Source organism: Xiphophorus couchianus, chromosome 20, assembly GCF_001444195.1.
Source record: "Xiphophorus couchianus chromosome 20, X_couchianus-1.0, whole genome shotgun sequence".
In the NCBI taxonomy this organism is placed as follows: Eukaryota; Metazoa; Chordata; class Actinopteri; order Cyprinodontiformes; family Poeciliidae; genus Xiphophorus; species Xiphophorus couchianus.
The window spans coordinates 14,452,572-14,475,457 of record NC_040247.1 but is presented as its reverse complement, the minus strand read 5'-3'; the positions used below and the strand labels follow the sequence as shown (position 1 = coordinate 14,475,457).

Sequence of the window (22,886 nt, the reverse complement as noted above, 5' to 3'; positions counted from 1 at the left end):
AGATGTCTGAATGACAAAATAAAAGGAGTGAAAACAAGCATAAGTGTTTTTAAATCGGACACTAATGGAACATATTGTTAGAAACTAACAGTCTGCCTGTACCCGTATTCTCATGAGGCTCAAAAATCTTTCTGTTACTCTGTCAAGCTTGTTTTTGACGCATTCAAGATGGAAATAAGAGACTTAAACTTGTATGCTCAGGGTGTTGAGGATAACCCCACAAGGTAATTTCTGGTGCCCGTATTAAAGAGCTTACACTTCACTTCTCTGTCAAGCTGACGACAACTAAACTGCATTTCATGTCATCAAATAGACTTGGATGTAAATATATTGTTGCATTTTCATTGAATAATATTGCAATCACAGACCTTCCTTGTGTCATTTAGTCTTTGTCTGAACTAATATTCTTTACTCAATAAATATCTATTGATTGCAATTTGCATTTTCTTGCCCTTCCCAGTCTTTTCTGCGGCTGTAATGCCACAAAAAAGACATTCTCTCATTTGTGGGTATTAGCATTTGCGTCATTAAATCTATATCTTGTTTTGGCATCAATGACAGAGGAAGTCCATTTGAATGGATCCTAAATATTATACTAAAGTTCTTTAATTTTGATTATTGAGAACATTAATATTGAGAGGACAATTTCAACATGTTGCGATGAACACACTGACTAAACATACTTACTACAATATGTATCTGCCAAAATTATAGACATATGAGTGATTTATAGATGTCATAAATATTAATGTAAAAGCTGGAGCTTTAAACTGATGCTCTTCTAATTTCCTATACAAACTTGCTCTGATTTTAAATCCATGAAGCAAGTTTATCCAGCTATGATTTAGAAAATATGCCTACAAATGATGATATGTTTAAAATTCTGACTTGCCTAATAACTTTGCACACAGTGCATGTTGCCCTGTGATGGACTGGTGTCCTGTCAGATTGCACCCAGTCTCTTGCCCAGTGACCGCTAAAGATAGGCGTCTGTGACCTTGAACACATACAATAAGCCAGACTGTTATTTGCATTTCTTCTTATGAAAACATATGTTTACTGTTGCCTGTCTAATGGTTCAGATGGAATCTCCTCCCTGGTGATGGGGAAGCAGAATATTGTGAAAAATGTTTATCTAGAAGGATTTTATGACATTATGAAACAATGTTTCTATTTCTTTGTGTAATTTTAATCAAGGTGTACCTGTAAGTTAGACATAAGTTGTAAAGGAACATATAGCAATAAAGAGTTTATATTTAGCAGCTATATGTAGTCACTGTATTTATTGCTGTCTTTCTTTAGATGTTACAGGTATGTGTTGATATAGAATTTATTACCTTTGTTTAAAAAAACATTTTGAGTCATGGTAATATTGCTGGTTGTCTTTTTGTTTTATTTGAGGTTTTATTAAATGAAATGCGATGAGTGGAAATGGGTTCACTGAAATTCTAGGCTATTCAGGAAGGACTCAGGAGGTTTTAATTAGCTGTTGTATTGATAAAACTGTAAACCTGACCTTATCAGTAAAACATGTGGCCACAGGATAGCAGCCAATTTACAAAAAAATGAATGCATTTCTTTACAAAGGGTGATGTTAGATTTTATCGTTTTATGTCTCTCAATTGTGCTTCAAAATGTTTGCCTAAAATGAGACTTTTCCCACTTTTAACACATCACAATATGGTGTTCAAATCCCAAACACGGAGAAACCATTGTAATCATGTAATGAGACAAATGCTCGCAGTTTGTGTATTTCAGCCAATGTTCTCTGAAGGCTCTCTCAGCACAATGCATTTTGAGAAGCTGACCTATTTTGAATTTTCCGTGCTGTCTGCTGCAATCATCAGACATGCATCTCATACTGTATGCACGTGTGCAACCCCAGCAAGCAGACACTCCTGCTCTCTCTCCTTCCCTCTACCCCCACAAACACTTGCATGTAAAGCTGGCAGACAAATGAATCCTGACACTTTGGTTTTCTCCGCTTATGGTGACTTTGTTCTGTTTGGTTCCATTACTTTTGGATTAAATGTGCCCTCACATGGCTTGGTGATCCTAATTGGGAGGGGGGACAGACAGACATGTAGAGAGGCTCTGTTTATTTTGCTAATTCTCTTGTTTCGTTACGCAGAGATTCGTAACCAGCTGGTGGAGCAGTTCCGATGTCTGGAGCAGCAGTCCGAGTCCCGGCTGCAGCTACTGCAGGACCTGCAAGAGTTCTTTCGCCGAAAGGCCGAACTCCAGCTAGAGTATTCCCGAGGGTTGGATAAGCTGGCTGAGCGCTACTCCTCCAAAATCCGCAGCTCCAGAGAACACCAGCATTTCAAGTGAGTGTTTTAAGCAGAGAAAAACACCTGATAAACAAAAATCACACATGTGCCATGCTGATCACTGCCACTGCAGACACAGAGCAAAACAGAGGGGGGGATTAAAAGCAAAGGAAATGACCTGAAATGAATCCAGGGCCAAGATGCCTTGTGGCCCCAGGCTTCTCTGTTCCTTCCAACTAGGTCAGACTCTTTATCTATCCCTCCACCCCCTCCTTTTATTCTCCGGCTATCATGTCGTTTATATTTTCAAAAATCATCACAATAAAATCCTAGCCAAATAAGCATAAATTCATATTGCACTGAGAAACTGGGACATATCTTTATTTAGAATTCGATAAAGGAGAAAGGAAGTGATATATTACTAATTTTCTCTAGTTTAACTTTCAGTGTATTGTGATCATTTGTCATGGGCAGCAGCGAAGCCCTGCAGCGTGCTGGAGATGATGCTTAGACTAGTCTGCAGCACACTGTGACTGTGCATGTTCAGAAATTGCCCAACTCGATTTTGTTAATGAGAATCACTTGGCATAAAGATAACTATATAAAAATGACATTAATAATGCTTTGAAGCATAATATTTTCTTGTGAGGTTGGAACAGTGATCAATGAAGACTGCAAGATAAATTATTGAATGCACTAGTTCATAGATCCAGTACAAAGTGAATATCCATGCCTAAGAAGCCCATAGGGGAGCAATATTATAAATGTACTAAATTAATTGCATACATTTGCTTTTTTAAAATGTAGGTATGTTTGTGTAATTCTAAAAAAGCATTGATTTCTACTACTAGAATCTCAGATTACTTAAAAAAACATTTCACTGTAAAATTTTTCACGTCACAGTTTGTTTTATAAAGTGGTCATATAACAGACCCTACAAATTGTTCATATCTTGTCTGTCACATTTTCACATTTCTTCTACCAATTATGCAGCTACACAAAGGATTTAGTGGGAAGAATTTTAATTTTTTCTTTTAACTTCAAAGCATGAGGCTCAAACATGAAAACAGTTTTGAAAAACTTGTCTTCATACTAGTAGCACAAAACTGATAACCCAAGCTTACCTTTCTGGATAGGATTGCATATTGGCAGCAACTTAGTAATTGTAAATTGAACTATTTTTACAGAACCTGAGTTTTAAGGAACTCTTAGAATTACCCATCTCCTGTTCGATCAGTTTAAGTATTTTAGAACACGAACTACATATGATTCTATTTTGTCCAGTCTTATTACAAATTTTTGCTCCTTAAGTTTCACACAGTTTGGAAGTGATGAAGCAGATGCTAATTTTAGGAGCTAACAGTTACCCAGTTGTGTAATTCTCACAGTTCTTAGATCAACACTTGTATTTTATCTCAAAGTTATTTTTTTTAAAACACGTAGTTTTTACTGCCATACAAAAGGGATTAAAAGTGGTGATTTTTAATTAGCAAGTGATGTCTGCTCAAGGACTATTTGCAAACACTATCAGTAAATTGAAACTGAAGAATAGAAAAGAAAAAAATAGAAATGGCCTTTATTGCCACACAGAGGGGAAACTCAGGAGAAATGGCATCATTAAATATATAAAAGCCAAGATTAACAAAAACAATAATAATGGTAGTTATAATATTCTGAGAAAGATTAAAACGTAAAGAAACTGTGCAGTAATTAGAATAGAAATTTTGTAAATATCTTAAAAGATCAAAATAGGAGATCTTATTTACTTTAAAACAAAAGCCTTAAACAACAGGGCACTGCGCTTACACAATCTCATTACACCCCTATAGATTTGTATCTTCTACCTTGATACCTACACATTTTATATGTAGTTTTAAATTATCAATTAGGAAATCCGTTATTTACATTTAGCACTATGGTTCAATTGGAGTAATTGATTCATAAGTAGTTGTACATCTATTTATGCTACAGCCATACAGAGATTTATGCAGGGAAACTCTTTTCATCTCCATCATGAAGTCTCTCTTTAGCTAACTGGACCCAAAGCGCAATCATGGCTGAGAGCTCCCGTCACTAGGACATTGATTAATGGAGCGTTCCCTCAGAGGGAGACTCCTGCAGAAACTTCTCCCCACACCCTCACTGTCCCAGATTTCTCCGTCACATTAAATGGTCATCATTATAACTGAATGTCAAAAGCTACTTTTATGCTTGTAGAAGAGATTGAAGGGGCTCTTTAATGTCATTAATAACCTGCAGTTGTTTCACTTCTGCTCTTTAAGCTATCTCTTATTGCGTTTTCCCCACTTATGATAACAGTTTTATTCTCTGTATCACTGTGCATGACTGAATACACTGGATTAGTTCATAGATCCAGTAGAAAGTGAATGTCCATGCCAGAGAAGCTCATAAAGGAGCAAAGATTTGCTAAATCTACTAAATTAACTGTACAGATTTACTTTACAAGGGACTGTCCGCATGCATCACTCATTACGAACAGTGCCTTGCAAAATACCTCATACCCGTCAAACTTTTTTTACATTTTGTTAGGTAACAGCCAATAATTTCACAATATTATCTGTGAAGTAATATGTACTTCACAAGTAAAAAATCAATTCTGAGTATTCACTCGCATGTAGGTGAGCACAGCAAAGTTGCAAGTATTTTGAGGTCTTATCTCTACAGATTGGTATATCTCAAAACTTGAAATATTTGCCCGCTCTTCTTTGCAGAATGCATGCATCAAATGCCTTATGACAAAATGCAAAATGTATGTTTCATCACTTTCTTCATGGCACCCTTCCATAATTACATATTTGCCATATTTGCTAACTGTACTACTAACTGTTTCCTAACTGAGCTGTGAGTCTCTGCAGCTCTCCCAGAGTTATAGGCCTCTAGTCTTCTTATTTCATTAATGCTCTCCCTTCCTGGTCTGTCAGCCTAATAAAATTATTGAAATCTGAAAACAAAGAGTATGAATTGTTGTGCAAGGCACTGCATATCCGTGATGTTCAGTGAATGAGGTAACAGATTCAGTTTATGTCCTGTATTGTCGGTAAAAAGTTATTGAGTTAGGTTTTGTGTTCTTCAGATGCAATGGCGGAGCTGTAAAATAGGTATTGTATTTTTTTATGGGCTGTCAAGTGGAAAACCTTTTTCTGTCATTTTCCTTAAACAGTTCAACATTGTGCTGCCGGGGCTCTGAATACGAAAAGGCTCATCCTTATTCTTGAGCAGCCGGCAGGCAGACATTTTTATCTTGTCATCTTGAAGGCATGTCCAGGATCAAACACCAGCTCAGTTTGAGAGGCGAGTCTATAGGAATAGCTTGTTCATGCTTTTTTTTCTCTCCCTGAAGATCTCAAGTATCTGAAGTAAAAAAACGATGGAGATGCACAGCCCTTTGTAGTTGTATTTAAGGGGGGAAAAAAATACAAAACGGTGCATTAAGAGATTAGGAGTTTGGGCCTTTTTCCTGCGTCATTTGTACAAAAGAAAAGCAACATCAGAAACTGTAAGTAAATATAAAGCCAATCCTTAACCATACTTATATTATGCATTGGAGAATGCTTCAGAGTATGCACTGACTCACACTGTGTGGTTAATTGTTTGTAATATCAAAGAAACACTCCAGTTTCCTGAAGCAAATCAAATTTGAATAGTTTCAGTGGTTTCAGGTGACTATCTGGCTTTATTGTGGGTGCTCTGTGTGAATCACAATAGAGTTGATTCTAGGTTTCTTTGTAATGGCACAGAAACTATAATGAGGAAGAAAACTGGGATCAGTCATTGAATATACCTGAGGATTAGAGATTAAAGTCAGCTTCATGTCAGTCAAAGTACAGCCAGTATTTATTTTAAAAAAACAAAAGCATGAACTCATTTAGTTAAGGTTGAAATTTATCAATGCTTTAATAGATTAGCACAGATGTTGTACTTGGCTTGAAATCTATCTTTAAATTATTCTTCCTTATTAGTAAAAGCTATAAAAGTGATGAAGTCATTTACTGAAATTTGATTTCTCCTTTTTTATACATACAAAACAATTCAGATTTAATTAGAATCCTAGATTAGATTACCTATTTGCAGGGAAAAAGATTTTTTAACCACCTTGTTGTTCTTTTGTTTTTTTTTATCAAACATTAAAAATAGTGGCATGATTCTGTTTGTCTCAACCTGATCCCAATCATAGGAACATTGAAAAACACTAACACATATATGCACGGAAGAAAAATCAACAACAAGATGATAAACTATTTGTTGTGAGGATAATTGAACTCACATGCTTCTTTGAGCAGTCAGGCAACCAGCATGCCTCACATTTGTGTGTGTACTGATTTCCTCTCTGCATGCCCTCTGGCGTTTTCATCTGTAATTGGTAAAAACTTCTTGTATCTATTGATGGACTTAAGGGCTGTTCAAGGGGGGGAAGTCTTCATTAAACCTCATGTTTTAAGTGCACGGATGTTACATCTGCCAGTTTCTCAGAATCCAACCGCTTTGATCAGAGTTAAAACATGAAACATTTGGCGCAGCTGTAAGTACTCCTTGAAGATGCACTTTTGTAGCAACAATGTGTTTTTTTCCCCCCTACAACGTCGCAGGAAAGACCAAAATCTAATCTCCACTGTGAACTGCTGGTATTTGGTTTTGGACCAGACCCGGCGAGAGAGCCGAGACCACGCCACTCTCAGCGACATCTACAACAACAATGTCATTGTCCGCTTGGCACATGTGGGCGAGGATGTCACCAGACTCTTCAAAAAGGTCAGAATGGAACTGATCCTTACAAGTCACGCACATTCATGCAAACGAACAGCTCATATTACATTTCTAATGCATGTTATGGTGAGATCAGTATACATACACACACATAGCGGTTATAAAGTTTATTTATGTAACTTTTATGCTTGTATGGCATTCTCGCTTTCTAATAATCTTGAGTAAACATAACACAGTTTTAGCACATGACATTTAAATTAAAATGCACAACATGGTAGAAAGAAAGAGTAGAAAGACAAGAATTATTCTTGGTGCTGGTAAAATATTATAAAACCTTGATTATTGTACTTATAATAATATGTATTTATTTATTGCTATTTGTATATTAATACAAAGGCATTAACACAAATGGCGAATAAACATGAGCTTGATGTAGTCATTTTCATGGGTGGCACTCATTAGGTGACTGTCCAAATATTTTGGAAATGCTTCTTAACAGACAAATTTGTCTTTCTTGGAAGTAAGGTAAAAGTGTGTCTATGCTATCAACAATAAGGCATTTATGAAGAGGGTCTAATAAGGAGGCACAAGCAAGGTTTAAACATTAGTGATGTTCTCTACTTGTTACTGACGCTTTCCCTACACAACAAGGCTCTTTATATTGTTTAACAATAGCAAATGTGGGATTTTAATAAATTAAAATCTAAAAAGATGCACTAATGCATCTTTTTAGATCTTTAACCACCAAAGGTGGTTAAAGATGGTTAGCTTGGGCCAGGTTAAAGGAGATTACTGATGACCGCCTGCTGGAAATCTGTCACAGAAAATTTGCTAAGACTCCTTTAAGACAATAATCCTGTTATGCTCGAGCTTCCTGGTTCAGCTGCAGTGCAGAGTTGATGGTAATGAATTACACATGCGGTGACAGGAATGAATCACCTCTGGCACTTGATGAGACAAACTCTAAATGGACCAAATGTGCTGAAGTCTTACTCTCTAAGCATGTGAAAATGCAAGTTTGTGGTTTTGAGGAGTTGTGCCTTGGAGGTGACAACAAAACAGGATAGATCGGCCAAAACGGCGTTCTTTATCCACTCAACAGGATTTCCAGAGTCACACTCCGCTGGAGCTGGCACCATTCTCTCCCTCTTCTTGCCTAAAAGCCCTATTGTGTGGAATGTCCAATTCATCATACGCTCCTTTTCCCTGTAACTGAGCTGAAGCTGGGACTCTGTCAGGGGAAATGTTCTGCAATGACTGCACTGTTCTATTTTTGTCTGGCTTTTTTTCTTTGGGCATTGTATTAGATCCTCTCAACTGCAGAGTAATGACAGCATGTCAGCACTTACTGACAGCCTTCGCATAGAAATAAAACTGCCTCACAGCTTTCAAGGGTTTCATGCCATGATTAGAACAGTAGTTTTCCTATTTATATTTATGCACACTGCATGTTATTTCTCCACTAAATCTGCTGCTGCTTCTGTTTTCCTTTCTTTGCAGAGTAAAGACATTGGGGTCCAGATGCATGAGGAGTTAGTGAAAGTCACCAATGAACTCTACACAGTAAGTTGCACAACATCCCTCCTCTTGCCAGCCAAACATTTCTGTGTCGGTGCCCAGCCTTGGCAGCCTGCAGCTGCAGTTCCGTAGCCTTCTTTTCAACCCCAGCTCGTAACCTGTGCAGCAGCTGTCCAGACGCTGCACGCTGAAGACAGGCCTTATCAACAGAGCAGGCTTTTATATGTATCGCTTTTTCCTTCTGCTGAGGTTGTGAAAAAAAACAATTATTTGTTCCGTTGTCAATTGCTGTATTGTTCCAAGGAAAATGTTTTGTTGTCTTAAATTGTTTGTAGTCAGAGACAGCACTCTGCTTCAGAAATGCTCATGGCAAACAGTTTTGAACCAGCTATGGAGTCTGAGTCTGAGGAATCTAACTCTTCCTTTTGTAAAATTAACAATACACAAATGATTTAATCTAATGTAAAAAAAAAAAAACAACAAAACAAAACATTTCTGTAATTCTACAACATGTGTGATGGTGCAGAACAGAGAAAAGACACTGTTTATCGTTCATACTATCTAATCCATGCTGAACACAACAAACATCTGACTGCTTTGGCATGGGTTTGCTTGTTTGCTGATGTTGTGGTTCAACTGCAAGTTAATGCAAAATCTTTTAACATTTAATAGCTTTAGAGCCATACAAGAGTTTTCATACATTTTGAACTCTACTGTCACACACACACACACACACACACACGCCCCCACGCCCACACTCTATGGAGTCCCTTAAGTTCAGTCAGATTTGATTGAAATTGATTTCTCATATCTTGCCACACAATCTAACTTGAGTTTAGATCTAGACTTTAACTAGGCCATTCTGAAAAATTACTATACTTTCATCTGGACCATTGCATTACAACGTTGGCTACATATAGAGGACCATAGTCATGCTTAAAACTAAACTGTTGCCCCAATTTCAAGATTTTATCAATTGCAAACTGTCCCCAAAGCATGATGATGTCACCACCATTTTTTACAGTAGGGACAGTTTGTTTAAGTGATGTGCAGTGTGAAAAAAACAAACACTTTTTCACATTGCTGAGTCCTGGGTCTCCTACTGGATGTGCTCTAGTAGATCTCAAGGAGGCATCCTCATCAGATGCCTGACACTGACTCCTGTTGATGTTCAAAGTTCAGCCCTTTTCTAAGTGCTGTAACTAAAGCAACACCAGAGCCATAGTAAGACAAGCAGTAAAGCAGAAATATTAACTCATTAATTGTCTTGAATTCAACACAGGATTTTTATTTGTGTCCTTTGGCTACTTTATACTGATAAAATAATTTGTCCTGAGCCTTTGAAATTATTTATTAAATTTAATATATTATCAAGTGAACATAATAAAAATATTTTTTAGGCAAAAATCATGAAGAAACTATAAAATTACTAATGGCCTCAAGTAACATATTTAATCATTTGGATTTGACCAAAAGGGAGAAAAAATGTGAAAATGTCTCATTGAATGTTTGACTCTTGAAAGCATTTGTTATTTGCATATATTTCCTTAAATGCAAAATAAGTATACAGTTTGTACTAGCTGCATTACAAACTTCAGTGATTGCTATGCCAATATTTATTGTGGAAGGTGTAAAAATACATCAGTGTGAGAAGCAAAGGTTCAAAGAGCAGAGAGCACCATGATAGAAACGGCATAAAAAAATCTTCTCGCATATCACTTCATACAGCACAACTAACATTGCTGCTATACTAATATTGATTTTTCTCTTTTCCCCTTTTCACATTCATGCATTATTAAAAGCTTGTCTGCAACTCAGACACACAGCGTACTGGATAGCAAAGTCTTTTCAACTTTGCAGCTGCAACAGTAACAGAGCTAAACCTGGATGTGTAAGCCATTTAATCTTTTGTGTTGAGAATACTTTTTAGAAGCTAACGGATTAGGGCAACCGTCATCCACCACATTTTTGTGCAGCACTCGGCTTGTTACTCGTTTCATTTGCAGCACAGACATTCGCTCGGTGTCACTTTGTTACCTCCTTCCTCTCCTGCTGATCGATCTCACGTTCTTTTCTCATCCATTTCAGCCAGGGTTGCTAGGTAACCAGAACCTGAGAACTAGTGATGGAGAAGCAGATGTTGCCTAATTGAACTGTTATATCTGGCGTTACTATTTAAACAGTATATATGTTGACAGTCGTAAAAATCTTGTTCATAACACCTAGTTCTTTCTTTAAATCACTGAAAAGTTTATTTTGTGTCTTATTGAAATATAAGACAAGATCTTGGAGAAATACACCCAGATCATCTCCAGAATATCAATAAGAATATAACACTCATAACGATGGTGAATTTGATACGATTCCTGATGGTTTCATCTGAGTCCACTGAAAATACTCCACAGTCTTCCACCATGTCATGATCATGTGTCTGTAACATGAGTAACCTGTGGAGAGTCTTTATTGAACAATGATGTGATGCATCTAAATATAATAACACTCATTTGAAGATTAGGCAATGTGATTTTTCTTTTTTCAGAAGGACAAGTAACAAGTCTAAAGCTGTCAACTCACAAACTGATTGTTCCAGTGAGCTTAATCAAAGCTAGTCATTTACATATAACCTAGTTATTTAATTACAGTTAAGAAATATAAACACGTAGTTTGGAATTTGCAGCTTTTTCTCCAAAACAGTGTAATATTCACATTAAAATAGAATACGATAATTGGAAATTATTTTAAGGTTCATAATAACACAAAATATCTTACAATATGTTACATATTCCTATCTGTTATTTTTTAAACCAACTTCAAATAAGCTTAAAGATTATTTTGTCAAAAATCAGCACTAGGTGACTCAGTGGTAGAGTAGTGCACCATGAACAGAGGCAACAATCCTCGACACAACTATCCCAGATTCAGTTCCCGACTCTGTGCCATTTACTGCATGTCCTCCCTTTCTCTCTCTGCCCTTGTTCCTGTTAAGCTACTATTAAATATAGGCCACTAGTGCTGACAAAAAATAAAATAAATAAATAAAATAAAAAAGAGGGGGTCTTTATTTTAGGGACTCTCAAAGGCAGATGGGAATCAGCTTTACAAATAAAGATGTACACTAAATGTGTGTCTCGTGTAGTGAAAACAATGTGTTTGCAATCAGTAGGTCAGGAGTTTAAGACCAGCTTGTTCTGGTCTATATTTAGTCTTCTTCTAATAAATGTCTAAAAATATCTTTGAACAGCTTTCACTTTTAAACCAAATGTAGACCAATTTTAGCCTAGACAACTTTGGACCTTTTGGAAATGGGTTAGAAGAAAAAAGCTCACGGGTGACTTGGTGGCATAAACTGCGATATGTTGATTTGCTATGTTATACTGCCTGGTACTCTCAGAAAACACACAGATGGCCAGAAAGAGACTACATCCCGACTTGAAGTGTTTTGTGAAAGGGGCTTCTAAGAGCTTTCATGCCATGTTGACAGACTGCTGTGAGAGCTGGCAAAATTTCCAAGATGTAGCAAGCAATTGCAGCTGGCCTTGTTATCATAAACCTAGAGTGGTAATATGAGAGAAAGATATATTAGAGGATTATGTGTTAGACAATACACAGATATACATTTTGTGTTAAATTTTTCTACTAGCGGTCTACAACAGCAGCCATTAAGAGACTTTTTCTCAAATATTCTTTTTTTTTCATTACAATGAAACATTTCTTTCTCAGTCTCAGTACCACTCAGTGATTTTGATTTTAGTTTTAGGAACTAATAAAAGTGCTGATTTTACGACACTTAAACCAAGCATTTTCTTCTTATGATTCTGAAAGTTTTCAGATTTCACTTGGTACAATCTGAAATTGTTAAAGGATTTGCAGACTAATCAGTTGAGTTGTCTGACTCTAAATAAGAAAGATGTGTGGTGGTCAGTATTTTAAAGTTCACTATTGTTTTTACTGTTTATCACCTTACATTCTTTTTTTAGGTGATGAAGACATACCACATGTACCACAGTGAGAGTCTGAGTGCTGAGAGCAAGTTGAAGGAGGCAGAAAAACAGGAAGAGAAGCACATTGGCAAGGTGAATGACATCAGCGGCGGTCTGTTGCGTCACAGTCACGATGAGCGTCCCCAACGAAGAAGTTCTGTCCGGAAGATGGAAAAAATGAAGGAAAAGGTTTGTTTCTCTTGATGCAAACACACATGATAAAGATTTATATCAGGGGCAGAAAAGATAATCCAAACGTAAACCATGAAGGCATTTTAAATGAGATTGCTTCATTGCTTCATTATATATTTGTAGAAATAATATACAGCTGGCAGAAAACTCTTGTCTTTGCATTGTGCCATACACTCAACACATACAGTACATTGACCAATTACTGAGATAAAATCAATGTAATGTGGTAAGCTTTCTTTGAGCACATTAGGATGACACTTAACATCCTGCATTAATGGGACTCTTCCTTCCTGTTCCTTCCCCAGAGACAGGCCAAGTACTTTGAAAATAAGCTGAAGTGCACAAAAGCCCGGAACGACTATCTTCTCAATCTGGCAGCTACCAACGCTCTGGTGGCCAAATATTACATACACGATGTGTCGGACATGATAGATGTAAGTGAAAACCAGTCAAATCCAATGTTGTTCAGGCCTTTCATTTGTTTAAACTTGACACATGTTTTCCTTGTTGTCAGTCTTGTGACTTGGGCTACCATGCAAGCTTGGCACGCACCATGAGGACCTATCTGTCTGCTGAATACAGTCTGGAAACCTCTCGCCACGAAGGTTTGGATCTACTTGAAGGAGCCGTAGATGCCATGGACATTAGAGGGGACAAGCTAAGGTTTATGGACACACACAGTCAGATCTTCTGTCCTCCAGCACGCTTTGACTACCAGCCACATATGGGGGATGAGGTGAGTTTGGTGCTGGTCATTTCATCGCCTTGATACTTTGTACTTTTTGGTCTACTTTCTACCACAGATCATTTTGTAGCATCCATGCACACATTCAAATCCACCCAACCTTTCCTTCCTGCTTTGAGAACTGATGACTTAAAGTAAATTTTAATTTCTTTTTTTTTTTTTACTCCTTGGTGACTGTAAGAAAAAGTGACTCCATTCAACAATATTTAAATGCAGAAAGTTGCATGGGATTGCTTTGGTTTGGGCTGGGATCTAATATTTATAAGAGTTGTTTGGTGCAGTTCAATCAGAACCAAAGCAATAGAAAATGTAATGTCATACAAAGATTTTATTAAATTATTTGCAAGGAAATCTCATAATACATGGCCTTTGGGCATATACATTTCTTTTCATCACTATTAAATACTTGACTACAGTGAATAGTGAGCCAAACCTGAATGATTTAATGACATAAGTGCAAAATAGGTGTGAAAGGGATATGGGAAGAGCAAAACATTTATGAGTAGGTGAGACTTGTTGAAGAGGCCTGGAGCTGCTGAACTGTCAGAGATGAATGTTCATGGTTTTATTCAGCCCTTCTTCTAAGTTCAATGAAAGGTTCCCTTTTTTTTGTCTTTTCTAGGTGTGTCAGGTTAGTGCACAGCAGCCTGTCCAGACAGAGCTCTTAATGCGATACCACCAGCTGCAGTCTCGCCTGGCCACACTGAAGATAGAAAATGAAGAGGTGAGAGCTTCTGTGCACACAAATCTCAACTGTAGATTGCATCTGGAGGACAGGGATGAAAAGCTAAATTTGAGTCTTGCACAGAGAATACAAATTCATGCTTTAAGTCGTTATGCAAGAAAAAGGAAAAAAACAAATACCTCCACTTGTTGCTAGACTACAAAAAGTGCTTCTATATTAAACGGTGCTGTCTAGTTTTTAAAAGTCATAGCATTTGACTCATACACTTATGTATTCATCAAATCCTCAGTGATTCCCCCTGGGCGAATGATTAGTGCATTCCAAGGCTGAAAGAGACTACTCCCTTTAGGATGATTTTCTTGTGATTCACTTAAAGTAAGCAGGCTAGTGACTTACAATAATTCATAAATTCTATTTTATTTCCATAATTTAATGTTAATATTTTGCAGTAGCTGTTTGTTTTAGGGTCTTCATCATAGAGGATTATTTTAATGCAAATGCTTGGCACAAATGAAACTTCACTCTATTTAATTGGTTGATAATGGTGTATTCTAAAGCAACAATTTTTTTACGCAAAGCACCTTTCATATTTGTTGGCACTTTGCTAACGATGCCAAAAAAGCTTAAAACAAATTCATCTTTTCCTGCAGCACCAAAACCTCCTACTTCAGAATTGCTGCTTTTCTTTAAACAATTATATACAATTATTATAATTTGTTTTACCTCTGTTACCATCCTCCCTGTTGTTGGGTGCTGCAAGATAAGCTAGCCTCCTAATCCTTTTAATTATTGCTCTGACTGGAGGTATGGGCACGTTTTGGCAAGTAGATATTTTCTTGTAGTCATTCCCTGAATTACATGAACAGAATAGTACCTAAGGGAAAATAAACCTCATGGTTTCTGCTACAGAATAACAATAAAATATGTGCTTATAAATTACAATATACTCATAAAATCTCTTGTAAGTCTGATAAGCAGCTAAACCTAAGCTAAGTATCTTTAAGTTTAGTGTTTTGTTGTTATCTTTACTCTTAACATCCTAAGCAAGGTATGTTTGCTAAGGATAAATCAATTTATTTGGGTTTAGTTTAGTACCAATTCAAAAAAAGCAGAGAAAAAAGCTTCCAATTTATACGTGAGACGGATTGAAAGTCAGATACATACATTCCAATTCAATTCTCTTTATTAAACAAGGCAGTCATATTTATTTTATTATTAAACTTGTAGAAGGTTTTTTTGTCATCCAAGGAAACCCAGCTGATTAAATTGAGTCACTGAATTTGCATCAATCACTCCTTCTCAGAAAGTATATAGCGACAGCAGACAGCTGGATGCATTGTTTCATTGACTTAATGCAGCAATCCTATCTACTGATCTCCTAGTGGAAAGGAAAACTTGCCTTTAACAGAAAGAAACCTCCAGCAGAATCTTGACTTGGTGTCCTGCTGTGAATGGTTGTTTAAGATAGCAGTGCACACACACAAAAAAACACAGATGCACTGGTCCAGGAGTACTTTCTGTGCTAAAAAGTAAAAAGTTAATCACAACGGTAGCTTCTTTAGAGGTTTAATCCTGCAATGAAAATATAGCTAAACAAATGAGCTTTGGGCTATAAAATGTAAATCATAAGAACAGTAGACACAGTTAGTCGCAGTATTAGCTCTTTTAGTTGTTTTTTTATAAAAAAGACAGAGATAGGTGTATCATGTTTAGCAAGAGACCATATAGGTTATTGGCAGCAATCGCTAAATTAACACAGGAGGATGTCACAGATAAACCAAACCCCAGACCTGATGGTCTTGTAATTAGTTGTTTCAGTCATTATTCTGACTGCAATATAACTCAAACCATTAATGATTCTACCAGATGCACACATTGAGACTCCATGATTGCCACTGTTCATTTATGTTTATTTTTATCTTTGTCCTCTACAGTGCTGCCACTGGCAACCACATTAGTGAACAAGGTCAAAATTGTTAAAATAGACCAATTTAATGGTCACTATGTTGTGCAAATGTATCACACATATGATAATTGGTATGATCTTGTATCTGTATACCTAACATGAAGTGTGAATCTTGGGTCACAATGGGTCAGCGTTAAGAATGCAGTTTCCTCAGCTTTTTACAGTGTTCAAGGCCATAGCTATGAAAAAATCGAATTTCTAATTTCTAGGCTCTGCCTTTTGAAATGTACTAGATTTAGGTACAGTACTTTAGTATTCAATCTACATAAATCACTTGTTTTTTCCACATAAACTGCATATGAAAGAGGGACTGGATACTATGATGTGCTTGGATGTCTTTTATCAGGTTAAGAAGACTCTTGATGCCACCATGCAGACCCTCCAGGACATGCTAACTGTGGAGGACTTTGATGTATCAGAGGCCTTCCAGCACAGCCAATCCACAGAGTCTGTCAAATCGGCCTCCTCTGACTCCTACATGAGCAAGGCAAACATCACCAAAAGGCGAGCCAATCAGCAAGAGACTGAGGGCTTCTACTTCACAGTAAGTTAACAGATGACTGCAGAAAATACACAAGCATGCAGGCAAAAGGTTGTTTAAAAAATATCAAACAACATCTGTGGTACTATATAATTTTATTTTCTTTTTTTTGAACTGCAGAAATACAAAGAGTACTTGAACGGCAGCAATCTCATTATTAAACTGCAAGCTAAGCACGACCTTCTGAAGCAGACACTAGGAGAAGGTGAGAACATAAAAACCTTTATTTGTGCTGGACATTTGTAGAGAGGTAAGATCTACTGTATAGTGATACAGAGACAGGCAAATGGCAATGGTAATAGTCTGCCATCCCAGAGCACTTATTATCCTGTGGGATTGGGTGATAATTGGTATAGGTGTGGATTTATGACTGATTCTTTAAATACAGAAAACATCTGCCACACATTTCTTGAATGACACACATCCACCTACATATTAATGGAGAAAAGGTGTGGTGTGTTCTAAAATGCACTGACTAACATCTACTGTACGTCATCCAATAAATTTGTAAACAGTCGTTTCTATTTGTTATGATAAATGACAAAGCCCAATAATCATCCTTAGCCCATTCCTGTTAGACTTCTTGTCAAAAAGGACAAAATTCAGTAGCATGCTTTAAATACCAGCACTACTCCAGGAGACCACGTGCTATTTGTTTATATTTACATGTACCTAAAATGCTTAATTAAAATAATAATGAAGTCCCAAAGACATAGATCTACCAGAGGAAGTTATTTTTCTTTACTGAGCATCTACAAATGGCTCATCTCATCTTGCACAATCAACCTAGCTTGTCCAGGCTTGGCTGCTCCCCTTCATATATCCAGACAACAATATTAATATTCTCTTAATCGCTCTTGGTCTGTTGCTGGAAAAATCCTTGCAGTATCCTCCCTGAATTTGTCCTCGCTGCTTTCCTTTTAGCAGAAAGCCATAATGCTGCCATGTTACAGCTGGGAGCATTCCTCCTGCTATATATCCCCACTTCTGTGACATTGGGCAAGTTTTTTGCATACATACATGTCCTTACAGAAACCAATGCATCAACTGTTTAATTGGTGTCAAAGTTTTATTCTTAGCTCAAACATACACAAAATGTTGAAAAGAAGGTCATAGGTGTGAGATACTGTTTTTAGTTTTTTTGAACAGAGATTTAAACAAGATTTACTGTAAATTAATCTTTTGGCTTAAGGTGCCAAATATACAGTATGTCAAAATAATACATCAGAAACTTAGATTTATATCCATTGTTCTCAAATCCTAACAGTTAACATGTCTTGGTCTGAGTCTGAAGATCAAAGAAAAAACGGACGGATGCGTCTGAGAAACATTCATTGTTATCATCTTCTAGCTTTTTTACATTCTAATAAATTTGTATGTTTTCTCAAAGTTCTTAAAGTCAGTGCGCTACGGATTCATGAAATCATCCAACTGTGCAAATCAGCTCCCTCAGCCTGCCTCTCCAGTTGCCCCTGGTTACATTTCCCAGTTTGCGGATGGAGAAAGTAGACAGGCCCCTTCTGGGGCCGACCGCTGAATGACCGCTGTCTGGCAGCGAGTCAAATGCAGCTATGGCGCTCACCCCATTCAGTTTGGCTGAATAGATGCCCCCTTTTTCTTTATAACACCCCCTTTCTGTCTCCATCTGCCAGCCTTGTATAATCAGCCTGCACTCAACCATACCACTAACTGCTGTGACTGTGAACTAGCTGATTCTAATTTGGCCTCTTTTCCTCTGTTTCCTCTGCTTTTAGGGGAGAGGGCTGAATATGGAACAACAAGGTAAGATGTTCAGTGACAAGAAGGTGAATGATGTAGGAGCTGATGTGTAAAATCCTTCCTGTGTCTCTAACTGTAGCTAAAATGAGACCAAAATGTGGGAATAAAGGAATTCTTAAGATTTTTAAGTCTTGTTAAACATTCTCTTAGTTGTTTTATTTGTAAAAAGAAAAAAAAAAACCACCTTCTACTTGACTAAGCAAGTTTAATGAGACAAAAATGATGAATTATTAAAATAGTTTAAAATGATCAAAATAATTATCTTTACTTATTTAACCATTATTTTACCAGGAAGTTGGTTGAAATAAAACTTCTTTTCCAAGAGGCATGTCAGTGTACAATGTACAAAACTATAAATGCAATGTGGTTTTAGTTTTAATTTATGATACATTTTATAAAACCCACTTAATATTTTATTTACTCTATGAAATAATTCTTCAGTGTCTTGGATAAGTACTCTTACCCTTTGAGCTTGCTTCTTATATTTTGTCATATGAAAACAAAACATTTTGATGAAAACAAATTGTCTCTAAAATATGGGGGTGAATTCATTCATGCTTTGGAAATCATTTTCTTCACCAATACCAGAGAGACTGGTCAGATATTGATGGGACTGGGGCAGAGATTCACCTTCCAGCAGAAAAACTGTTCTAAACATCCACCCAGAGCTATGATGAAATTGTTTAGATCAAAGCAAATTGATGTGATAATGGCCCAGTCAAAGTTCAGATGTAAACTAAAATGAGGATTTGTGTCAGGAGTTGAAAATTGATTTGCACATACACTCTTCATGCAATCTGACTGAGCTTGAAATACTTTACAAAGAGAATAAGCAACATTTTCAAGTGTCTTGATGTCTAAACTAGTAGAAAAAAACATGAAAACACTTGCAGATGTAAATGCAGTGAAAACTTGCAATATGAAGTCTGTAATTGGGGAAGTTAAATGCATGGCACACTTTTTAGATCTTTATCTTTACATAGAATTGAAAATGACCATTATTTTCCACTTCACAGCACTACTGTGGTCTATCACATAAAACCCCCAAAAGTATGTTGACGTCTGTTGCTGCAATGTGACGTTGTGAACAAATTCTAGTAACATGAGCACTCTTTCAATCCACTGTAACATCTAAATAGTCTATATTAAAGAAAACCCAGTTGATATTTCAGGTATGCTTCTTTATGTTGATTCACACTAAATGTTAAATGAAAAGCACTAATGTCTCTGTCGTGAGAGAGAGAGACATTAGTGTGCTGCAGGTTTAGGCAACACTAAACATCCTGTTAGTTTACCTTATTTGTGCATGCAACGGAAGCAAAAAGACAGAAAACCTCAAGCAGCTAGTAAAACCACAATGTGTCACGTTCTTTTGCTTTGGTTTCTTGGCATGAAGAACACTGACGCCTTCAGAGGATAACTTTTCTAAAGAGGACAGCTTGCACGCACTCATCATTTGCATGGAAATAATGCCAACGTTAACTCATAGTTTGAAATGGTTTTGTTTCTTTAATTGTTGAAACATGAAAAGATCTTTACACTCAGTACTAAAAGAAAAACAAAAATGAGTAGCAAATAGGTAATATTAATAATATGAAAATTTTATTTACTGTAGGTCTTCTTAAAAAGGCACAAGATAAAAGATACTAAACAGAAATAACTATGCAATGCCATTGAGTAGAAGTAATGTTATAAGTTTGCATCAAAAAGAAGAAAAACTGATCACAGCTAGCATTTTTTAAAATAATTCTTGTTTATTTTCTAAATTTCTTTAGTATTTGCTACTGTTATTCACATGATCAAACTTTAATGTGAAACCATTGGGATACACTTTGCCAGATTTTGATAAAAAACCCAAAAAACCCAACTGTTCTTTTTCTTAGCAGCAGGGCAAAATGTGAAAAATATGTCGAAATGTATCTAAGTTTGTTAGTGAAGTACATTTGCATTTTTAAAAAATAGCTTTTAAAAACCTAGAATTTACAAAAGGTCTCAGCAAAAACATGCTGCATGTTGATGAAAAGCACAAAAGCATCTTGTGGATCAAGCTACACTTATTCAAGTTGCTTAATTTTACAATGGTAACTCCACAATCAGTTTCCAATGCATAGAAGTGTTCAGGTCCACACTTGTTTAGTTGACGGTTTAAGAAAATGCTGACCATCTTGGAGTAGTCCACATTCTCCATTGTTTTATTAAATTTGTGCATCATTCATCGTTGCACTGTCAGCAAAACAACTCAGAGCACGATGATACCACCACCATGTTTGACAGCTAATATAACGTTGTTGAGAGCATCTTCACTCGTCCACCCTTAATATTTTTATTGAAATATTGTGAGCAAACTTTCTGTTCTCAGAATAACAGATGAAAGCAATCACTGAAACGCCAGTATTGTCATAATTTTTCATCATCACACAATTATTTGTAAAGTTATTGAATTACAGTCTCTGCAATACTTTTCAGCTTAGTGCACGTGCTTGAAGTGTAAACGGTTATTTTATTTTATTATTAAGTTGTAAATAATAATTAATTATATTTATTTTAATCATCAAATTTCTGCTTATGCTCATTTGGATGCATTTAAACATCTGATATGAAAAATGTTTTTGAAAATATGTTGGTACTTTTACGTGCATGATGTATTTTTATTATCATCACTCAACGCTATAATCCCTACCATCTCCCCAGGCCCCCCACTCTTCCCCCTAAACCCCAGAGAATGCGGAAGTGTAGACCTCGTTCCATTTTTAACCGTAAGCTGTTTAACGGCAATATGGAGGCCTTCATTCAGGTATCAGCCCATCTGTGCCCTTTGTTTCTCCATGAGCTCAGCTGTCCCACTGGCTGCCCTTTGGTGGTAGTGGTGGTAGGGAGGAGGGGATCTTTTTGCTTGTGACCGCTCTCTTATTCAAACGTTGTTTTGCTCATGCACTTTCCTCTTGCTCAATGCATTGTCTTTGGTCTTAAAGCAGTTAAAAATGTGATGTGGAGACGAGTTTTATATTCTTAGTCTTGTGAGCCTCCAGCTAGCAGACACTGAATTAATTTGGCTTTATGCGGGCCAGTTGGCTATGCTAATAAACACATGGGCATATTTTCTTGGCGGCTGCAGCAGCATCCCACAACAACAGCATCAATATGAAATCATTGCTTAATCAACTACTAAATTTATCAAAACACATTTCAACCACAGATATGCTGGTTCTATCTTAGCAAAAAGTAAATATGCAAAGTTCAAACTTAATAACAAATATTTTTGAAGAATTGTAGTAATTACTTTTATATGGGTTACAATAAAACCCTTATAACCTTATAACTCAACCTTTGAGTCCTTAAATAGACAAAATTTGAACCAACATGTCTTTCTAGCAGGCATGTATCCAAGCCCAATGCAGGGTTTCTACTTATTCTTGAAAGGTCTGAAATTTTATGGTATAATTTTGAAAATCTGGACAAGTACGGAAAGTAAAAATTGAGTTTAAAGAAAACCACGCATTCCAGACATAGAATTATATTGTTTTATATAAAACATAAGATTTTTAAAAGATACGAATCAGAATTTTAAGAAAATAAGGGTATTGTTATATTGATTTATATTCAGTTGACTTTTATATTTGACTTGCCACAATATAAGTTGAGTTTGTGTCACACTCCTGACTAAGCACACACAGTCATTCAGGAATAAATAAATGGACTATGTCACTGTTTTTAATTACAAAAACAGTGACATACATAAACTCATCCATTCTTGATTTGGGTTCAGCTGAGATACGAAAAACAAAGCATTGAAATTTCTTTATGTGGTGAAATGACTTCTCACAAGTTGTGATTTAAGATTATCTTTGTTTTGATTTAGGATATTGTAGTGTAGACTTTTACATTCAAAATGAATTTTTACTGCCCCTAATTGGTCCAGATGTCCAAAAAGCAACACAATAGCCCTTTGTCAGTTTCACTGCTGTGTTTCCTGATTGGTGGAAATAAATCCATCAGGATTTATTGGTGTTTTGTTGCCAGATGACTTGCCAAAATGTATTTCTAGAAAATTGGTCTGAATAAGTGTACAAATTTGAAATAAAAAATTTGTAGGAGCCCTGCCAATGCTCTGCGATGGCAATTTCCCCTTTCTCACCCTCCTCCCTCAGGCCCCGTACTCCTGTCTCTCACCCCACAAGGCGCTGAAGCTTTGGCTGCTCTCTCAAGCCAGGCCTCTGTTAAGATCTGTCTCTCTGTCTCTTTCTAATCTTTTGTGGTTGTTGTTCCTTCTCCTGCTGTGTCTCTCCGTGCCTTACTGCTCTCTGCCCAGGGGAAGAAGAAATGTCCGTGCCAGGAGTCAGGTACTTTGTCTTTAAGCAGGGTGGGATCGTCACTGTGGGTTTTGTTTGCTTGCTGACATTTCTCTGCATTCTTTTCCTGTTCTTGTAAAAATGCTCTTTTATGTTAAAATGCTGTATGTTGGTACATATTCTTGTTCAGATATAT

At 36.6% G+C, this 22,886-nt stretch overlaps 1 protein-coding gene across 4 annotated transcripts in view; it reads left to right on the top strand.

Annotated features, from left to right (window-relative positions):
* The window catches only part of LOC114135371 (SLIT-ROBO Rho GTPase-activating protein 3-like), a 40,163-nt gene that overhangs the window by 8,362 nt on the left and 8,915 nt on the right, over nt 1-22,886 (top strand). For 2 of the 4 annotated variants that reach the window (XM_028002624.1, XM_028002623.1), the window contains exons 2-12: nt 2,132-2,327; nt 6,878-7,040; nt 8,496-8,558; nt 12,491-12,682; nt 12,991-13,119; nt 13,200-13,421; nt 14,053-14,154; nt 16,428-16,625; nt 16,743-16,827; nt 18,377-18,404; nt 22,711-22,741. In XM_028002624.1, the coding sequence (XP_027858425.1) occupies nt 2,132-2,327; nt 6,878-7,040; nt 8,496-8,558; nt 12,491-12,682; nt 12,991-13,119; nt 13,200-13,421; nt 14,053-14,154; nt 16,428-16,625; nt 16,743-16,827; nt 18,377-18,404; nt 22,711-22,741 (1,409 nt within the window). Of the gene's footprint in view, nt 1-2,131; nt 2,328-6,877; nt 7,041-8,495; nt 8,559-12,490; nt 12,683-12,990; nt 13,120-13,199; nt 13,422-14,052; nt 14,155-16,427; nt 16,626-16,742; nt 16,828-18,376; nt 18,405-21,092; nt 21,196-22,710; nt 22,742-22,886 lie in introns of all 4 variants that reach the window. The other 2 variants (XM_028002622.1, XM_028002621.1) reach the window with 1 other exon arrangement.